At 35.0% G+C, this 8,892-nt stretch overlaps 1 protein-coding gene across 5 annotated transcripts in view; it reads left to right on the forward strand.

The window, feature by feature from the left end:
- Positions 1 to 677: 677 nt before the first annotated feature.
- LOC311290684 (voltage-dependent calcium channel subunit alpha-2/delta-1) overlaps positions 678 to 8,892 on the forward strand; it is a 108,549-nt gene continuing 100,334 nt past the window's right edge. For 3 of the 5 annotated variants that reach the window (XM_084409333.1, XM_084409334.1, XM_084409335.1), the window contains exon 1: positions 684 to 1,172. In XM_084409333.1, coding sequence (XP_084265459.1) covers positions 1,051 to 1,172 — 122 coding nt within the window. In that variant the 5' untranslated portion in view covers positions 684 to 1,050. Of the gene's footprint in view, positions 1,173 to 8,892 lie in introns of all 5 variants that reach the window. The other 2 variants (XM_084409331.1, XM_084409332.1) reach the window with 1 other exon arrangement.

Consider the following 8,892-nt stretch of genomic DNA (forward strand, 5'->3'; position numbering starts at 1 on the left):
TATTTTTTATTTTTTTTAAACAACAATGATACGCCTTCACTTAGCCTAGATATCCGGCTAATTCACCTATATTGCTCAGTGTCTTTAATGTAGTTTGGTGCTGCTATTTTTTGCATGTGTTGTGTTGTTGTTTTTATAATACTAATAATAATATAATACTAATAATATATGCAATATATAATATGTGAAATGTATAGGCCTATGATTTATTTAAATATTATGATATTTATAAATATAATAATTTTAAAAATTAGAAATAAATAATTGGCAAATCTAATAATGATCGAATTATCATAGTATTATTATTATTATTATTATTATTATTTGTTGTAGCATACAGACGTTATATAATTGAATAGCTTTAATTTAATTTTATCAGGCTAATAAAAATTAATAATTATTATTTTTTTACATGTAGATGACTTTGTTTTGTTAATGTACAATTAATATAAGTAGCTATTTAGATAGACGTTGAGTGAGTATTAGTATTATTTAAAATAACAATACAAATAAATACAACATTTTTGAACAATTATTTTGTATTTCATTTCTTAATGCATGCAAACACATATCCACGTAAAATCCTTTGTGTTGGCTTTCAGGAGAGTATCTAGGCACTTTTGTGCGCATTCTTAATTGATTTCAGAAGGGTGTTACTTAGTATGTGTTGAGGAAGCATAAGAGGGAGAGGAGGAGGAGGAGAAGAAGAGGAGAGGGACTGGAGAGGGTTGCTTGAAAGATAACAGGCTATTGCAATAAGAGGGCAAGAGAGGTGGGGGCAGAATGACGTTGATTCGGGGCTATTGATCTCTCCTTCCCCTCTATATGGGGTCAGTAGTTTGATCAGAGCGCGCGCGGGATCACACAGAAGAACCACACACGCGCTTTTGCCATGTAACACGAAACGGTGCGTATATCCAACAGGACACTCATCACCAATCCGATCCCGTCTGTCTCTAAACTGATGACGGGAATTAATCAGATTATCCAGCAGGACAGGAGAGCGACACGTTATATCTCTGAAGAAAAGTAACTGGTGTGGATTGACAGATGATGGTGCGGTCGGGATCAACAGATCTGATCATGAATCCGGTCCGAATCTCCGTGATGATGATGTTCTTCTTCGCTTCTGTTCATATCTCGTGCCCATCGCAGTTCCCCAGTCCTCTCATGTAAGTACTTTGATGTTGTCTGTGTGGAAGAGCATCATGGTTTCAACTGTTGATTAAAATGCATTTTCCTTTCATTCAGATCGTGCTGGATGCACGAGGCACAAAACTATTTATTTACTTGTGTTTAACGCAGTTTTAACTTGCCTTGCCTCTATAATGGTCAATAACCTTAAAAGCTGAAACAATGTAAACTTATACAGAATAGGCTATACATTCTTTCGGCTATGTTAACAGGCAGAGGTTGTTTAATAATAAAGCAGAAACATTCGCAATCAATCTTATGAATTATCCTGAATGATTAGGGTGAGGGGTCAGACATATTGCAGTTTCACATTATTGATTTGTTTAATGAAAAAAGCTTTCTTTCAAGTAATACTTCACTTGAAAATGACAATGCTGTCATCATTTACTGACCTTTGTTCTTATGGGTTATTCTTGTTCCCATGATTTAAGATTTTCCACTATCATTCAGCTCTTGATATTTAAGTGAAAATAGGGTCATACTTTATTTGACCTTTTTATAATAATAATAATAACAATAATTTGTAAAGATGTCCAGGTTATGTGCCTCAATGTTACCTAAACTTAAGTTCATTATGTCTGTTTATGTACAGTAGCCTATTGTATAACAATATTCAACAGAAGTGCAATGTGACCTGTGGCAAATGATTGATTGTGTTTGTGAGAGACATATGTGATCTGACAGATGTTTTAAAAAAATCGCTTTTGAGTTGGCAAGACTTTTGTTAACCTGATGATATCTAAATTAGTCTATAGCAGACAAGTTGTGGATGTGTAAATGATTTTGAATTTGTACAGGAAACTCATATGTGGAGAGAGATTACTGTAAGACACCAGTATTTTTTTTTTGCACGTGCAGGACAGATGCATCTGACATGAATCACCCTTATTGTCTGCAACTTCTTAAAAAGTGACCGTTTCGCAGGTGGTTGTGACAGCAGGACAAGAGAATGCATGGGGCGTTTTCTCTCTGTTATAGTCTTAACATGCCACGTATATATATTTTTACATGCTTTTAGAAATCCATCAAATGTAATTTCTGAAAGCAAGAACAGACCGAATTAGTGTATTTTTACATTGTGACTGGTCTCAATGTGACTAATTTACAAAGATTATGTTGGACCTTTTGATTTGACCACCTGTTTGTTCTGTTTGTCCACCGGTCTAAATAAAACCTCTTGGGTGGCCTGAACTGACGTAGATTGATACATTTGTAATGGCCGTAAAAAACAGGGTGCAATTGTTCCGGATAACAAGTGTTTTTCTTAAATGGGCTCTTCCACTAGATTTCTGAGAATTTACGTCAATAAAGCCTTGCTTTAAAACAACGGGGGAGGAAAATACTACGCCTTTGCTATTTTCAATTACTGAAATTGTTTCCGTGAAAAGGTTACAGCAGCATAGTATAGAGTGAATTAAAAGTAAGGGGAACAATTTAAGTTGACTTAAGTTTTAACTACTTAACCATCTTCATTAGTTGTGAGAGATATTGCAAATTATTAATTCATAAACACAAAAGGAGAAAATCTGTTGCATTGCAAATTTATATTGCACACAAATATATACACTGGCGGTCAAAAGTCCCCCCCCCCCCCCCCCAACATTTATATAAGAACAGTTATTAATAATTGAGCACTTATAATAATTGATAATAACTCAGCACCAAATCAGCATATTAGAATGATTTCTGAAGGATCATGTGACACTGAAGACTGGGGTGATGATGCTGAAAATTCAGCTTTGCCATCACAGGAATAAATTACATAAAAAAATATATATATATACACAGTATATAATAAAAAAATAAAAAAATCTAATAATATTTCACAATATTAATCTTTTTACTTTTTTTCCTAATAAATGTATTATGAGACTTATTTCAAAATCATTGTAATTATTCTAAACTTTTGACTACCAGAGTCACCAGACATTTTTTAATCAACTGTGCAATGCAAAAATGCATTGAGCCATAAACACTTTATTCTAGAATGTACGGCGGTTGTTGAGATCAAGAAAAAAACATCAAAAAATGAATTAAACCCTTTTCGCTTTTCCTCCCATCTTTTGCCATCTGATACACTTATAAAGGAAGTGAGAGTACTCAGTAACTAATCCACTTAAGGACTGGAGTGACATAAGCCACACTGCTCTTCTGGTTTCTTTCCGCTGGTAGTATTAGTGCAGGAAACAGGCACTTTCGAGAGGGAACTGAGGGAGGATTCCCACAGAGAGATGACGCAGGTAGTGATGTGATTGTGTCCTCCTGACAGCCAGAGACACCTGTCCCCCAGTCCCACACTGGCCCGCTTCAAGACACAGAGACGCAACTCACCTGTGGAGGGAACAAGATATAGGTTGTGCTGTAGAAGACATGTGTTTGAGAGCACACGCATGTATGGGTCGTAAAAGACAAATGCCCTTTTAAAGGAATAGTTCACCCGATACTATCATTTCATTCTAGTTGTGCAATGTTTTTATCTTGAAATAATAGCATTTAAAATAGAAGCTTAGCAGACAAGCAGGCCAAATGGTTAAAATGTATTACTTAAATTCTTAATTAAAATGAGCTGTGCAGCTTGTCTATATCATCCTTTTAATTATTAATTTTAATAATTCCATTCAAAAGTTTGGGGTATGATTTTTTTAAAAGAAAGAGGCCTACATTAATACTTTTAATTATCAAAGAGGCAAAAGTGACAAACTTTATTATTATTTTTTTTTTCAAATAAATGCTGTTTTTTTTATCATTCTATTCTTCAAAGAATAGTTTCCGCAAAAATATTAAGCAGCACAACTGTTTTCAACACTTTTAATACTAAAGAAATGTTTCTTCAGCTGTGACATCACAGGGATTTTAAAATATATTAAAATAAAAAGAGGTTGTTTTAAATTGTAATAATATTTCACAATATTACTGTATTTTTATATTTGGCTTGGTGAAGATAAGAGACTTCTTACTGATCCCAAATTTAGTGTACTCTATGTGTTTGATAGATTTGCATTGTATTTAAAGTATATGGTTTATTAATTCACATATTTCCTGAGAACACTGACTTTGGTGTTTTTAGTGCCGTGCTCTGCAGTTTAAGCTACAGGAATGTTCATTCTTTCCTCCATTTGTATGACTAATGCAATGTATTTAAGGAAGAAATCTTCACTTTGCCACACTGCAAATTTAGTGGCATTAGAGTTTTGTTTTATCTGCCCTAACTGAAACAAGTCTGACATCTACTGGTACCCCCTTAAAATTAGGTGTTTGGTGCCCCTCCTAGAATCTTACATTGTTCCTAGGAGCAACTCTACAATGTAATGGAGCTTAGTCATAAGTTCTTTTAAGAAAAAAGCTTTGAGTCACAGACTTCTGTTCCCCTGTCAGATGAGCGTTAATCCTCAGCCTGTAAAGGGATTAAATAGCTTATTATAGAGGAGCGCAGGGAAATCTCTGAATGGACCTTGGAAATGGAAGTGAATGAAAGCACACATTCGCTGGAATAAACTCATTATGATCACTGACAAATGACCTTTTTAGCAGAATTTATCTAAAGAACTGTGGCCATTTCCTTTGACTAAACATTTTATCTTAACTACTGTATTAGATTAGATCTTATAATTTAGGATAATGCTGTGTGAAAGTATACCATTAAAAGATACATGAACAGTGCACTTACTTGTTGCCTGTATGTATAATACATTACAAAAATATTCTTATTGCATTAATTATGCCTCATACTACAAGGAACTAAACAGGGGTGTGTTTCTCATAAAACGATGCTTAACTACCATAATACGATGCATCGTTGAATAAATCAACTATCACGACTGTTTCCCGAAACCGTAGTGTCGCAAATTGGTCGTTCAACCACATTGGTGTTGGAGTATGAACTTCTTTTAATGAATCTGTTTGAGATCAAATTCATGCTAGATGTTTTGCTATAAATTATGGACATGGCATCTGAGGATTATTTCTCATTTTTCTTTGTTATTTTGCTTTCTTTCTAGATTCAATCATAGTCTCGTTCTTGCACGTTCGCACATGCACACTATTCAAAAACGACGCTTTAAAGGTACAATATGTACGAATTTTGCATTAAAATATCCCATAATCTCAAGGCCAGTGTTATATATTTTGTTAAGTTGATTACTTACAATATCCCAAATGTCTCCAACTATTTTTAAATCGTGAGAAAATTGCGATTTTAACCAAGGAAACGGGGCGTTAGAGCAGGGGTGAGCTGGGAGTCGCCAGTCAATTGCGTCATATCCGCGTTACCCTCGGTTTCCGCTCGTACTGCGTGGAGTCCTGGACAAATGCGGAAGTTGTAGTTGTAGCGTCTATCAAGCAACAAACGTTAGCTTGTTTCGTGCATTCGTTATGGAACACAATTAATCTTTACCGATTGCAGCTGGTTCTGTCGACAAAGCATGCTTAATTTTATATTTTCCAAATGTAGCATTCGGTAATAGTTATGTTTATGTAACTTGCTTTACATAAATTTTATTGTATTATTGCTTTAGATTTGTGTTTAGTTTAGTTTATTGACACGTCTGGTGTTTATGGCCATGTAAATAAATATAGCATGTGTTATACATAAAGATTAATCAGTATTTTGGCAAATGATGTGGGTATGTTCGAATGTACTTTTACAACAATTGTTTAGAACACGTAAAACTGTGCCGCGTTATCACAACAATGAATTCGACATACAGTAACATCTATAACCAATTTAGTATTAAACCTTACTTTTCTTGCGGTTAATTCATTTTAATGAAATAAAAGTGTGATGAGGTTCAAGAGTCAGGAAGGAAGAAGACAGGGGTCGGCGTGACTGGGACTCGTACTTTATTAAAATAAAGCAAAACAAACAAAAGTCGCACACAACGCGCATTCACCGTGGCAACCGCGACGGCACAAAACAGTTCAAAAATGAGAGCTCGGATCCACCGGTTTTCTTTCTCTGCGTCCAATTTTCTCTCCAGTCTCTCTCTAGTTCCAGCGCGCGGCTTATAAGCGGTCTCTCCACGCCGATCACTGCAATAAGACACAGGTGTTCGTCATTTGCACTTGACCTACTTGCGGGACGCTCGTCTCTTCTCTCTCCCATTACAGACCGCGCTGAACCACGCCCCCCTCGCCACAAAAAGCATGTCATTATAAAAATAAAACTTAACCTCATCCATGAACATGATTTTTCGATTCCCGTCTGATTGATTTACATCCACGGTGGAGTTTAAAACGACAGTTCCCATCATTCCACGCTCCTTCACATCGTCATCAAGCTACGCCGTTGTTGTTGTTTGGAATGTAGCGCCCTCTAGCGGCAAAACATTCTTGCATATTGTACCTTTAAATCTCTTGACAAACTAAAAGACGTAAATGACATTTGTATGTATTCTAAATAAAAGACACCGGTTGCACTGAACGTCAGCTTGCTTATTTTGCTCAAGATAAGGAGATGTCAAGATGTCGTTCCAACCACACAACTTTGCGATGCTGTTTCCGATTGTTCGTTAGAACTATGGTTTCTGGAAACACCGACTCGTTGAACTGTGCTGATAACGACGGAACTTGCGACCATCGTTGGCTAACGATGCTTTTGGGAAACGCACCCCAGAACAGGGAGTATATACACACAGGCTTACATAAACAAGGATTAACAAGGGAACACAGGTGAACATAATCTGTAATCAAAAAGAGAACTAGAACAGGTGCGTGGATTTAGGAACTATGGAAACTAATTAACAAACAGGGAAACAAACTAGGAACTAAGGAGAATCGGAACTGAGTGAAAGCAAAACTAAAACATAACATATATAGGTTAGAACACCATTGTATGTTCTCATGTATAATTGCAAAATCATGGCTTTACCTTTAAAGAGTGCAATGCATTGAAACACATGATAACCAATTTTGTGCATAACAATAAGGGGCTGTTTACACGACACCGTTTTCAACTAAAAACGCAAACTTTTGAAAACGGGTTTCAAAGTGCAAGTTTTTGAAAACGGTCTCTGTGTAAACAATAAATATTTTAAATAATAAATAAATGTAAACGTCATGCACATACGTAATACATACGTAATACATATTCAGTCTGTGTTTCATCGCCATCTAATGGCCTGGCAGATGAATACAGGGTTTTAGACTTTTTCGCAGATTAGTGTGAAAGGGGATTGTTGTGACAATGGTGTCGTCTGGAAAACTTAAAGGAAAAACTTCTCTGTTTTAAGCATATCGTTGTCGTGTAAACGTACCCTAAGTTTGCAAGTATTCTAATATACAGATATTTGAACTGTGATTAGACCTGTCGTGATAATTGAGATTAAGGTTATTCTTTCTAATCACAATAATTTGAGATAACCACAATAACTGTGCAGTTGATGATTTCGTTCAATTTAAGTGCTTAACGAAATGCCATCCGTAGGCTGGGAGTAAAGAATAATATAAAATATTGCTACTATATATAAAGGTCAAAAAATATTATATTATATTATATTATAATTTATATAAATATTATATTATTATAAATTATAAATTATATTTTATAAATTTTATAAATTATAAATTATATTTTATACATTATAAATTATATTTTATAAATTTTATAAATTATAAAAAATATTATTAATTTTCACTGTAATATAGTAAACCATAAGGGCATATTTTATTTGTGTAATCATATTAATCTTTAATTTTTTATATTTTTATTTTTATGTTATATTTCGATTACAAGTAAAAAGTAAAAAGATTTTTAAGAAAGATAATTATTAGGCTAACACTGTAAGTGACATGAACAAAACAGCATTTAGTAGCACAATATTCATGATTGTGACAGGCCTATCTGTGATAAAAATTAATTATTAAAATATCTAATGCATTACAGTATACATTATTAATATTTTTAATGCATTATACTGTATATCAGGCTTCTAGGTAAGTGTTACCAATATCTGTAGACATTTAGACTCGGGTGCATTAGTGCCTGAAAGGGTGATGAGGTTGTGAGAAAATTTGCTTTTTTTGCACCATAAAACCTGGCAACATGTGTGGTTGTAAGTTTACTAGTAAGCGAGCCAAAGACCCGTGAGGCCTTATTTACAGTGTGTTTTAAAGAGTGTGTCGGATTTTACATTGCTGGAGGCATCTACTTGCAAACAGGATATTGTGAGTTTGGAGACTTAGTGGTATAACCACATCTGTCCACCTCTGCTTGTTAGAAAGCACCTCAGCCAACAGATTGTCTCATTGCAACCTACATCTGTGCTTCTGTGTTTCCAGTCCCTGAGGAAAAAGGCTATGACAGAAGAATAGAATGAGAACTAGAGGAAAAGAATGGAGGAGCCTATATTAAATTCAGAATTGTTTGCAGCCCATATATCTTTTTCACTTTCCTTTTCAAATTCAGTTCTGACCCCAATACAGAGAGCACCGGAGGGTTCTGTTATACTAGTATTGACGGTTTGGGTTCAGGACCGAAACTTGGATGGCTGCTGTGGATATGTGTGTTTTTGTTCTTCTGGGAAAGAGTTAGACCCTGACCTTCTCTGGTACACAAAACCAATCTGAAGGTCCTGAATGCAGCCACTGAACATTTGCTACTCAGCTTCTTTGATGTGATTGTCATTTGGTCCCTCACAAATACATCAGAGAGCAGAATGCTTTAAGGAAAATGTATGTGCAGTACGGCATATGTGAGTGAGT

Source organism: Rutilus rutilus (assembly GCF_951802725.1).
Source record: "Rutilus rutilus genome assembly, chromosome: 5".
Classification (NCBI taxonomy): Eukaryota; Metazoa; Chordata; class Actinopteri; order Cypriniformes; family Leuciscidae; genus Rutilus; species Rutilus rutilus.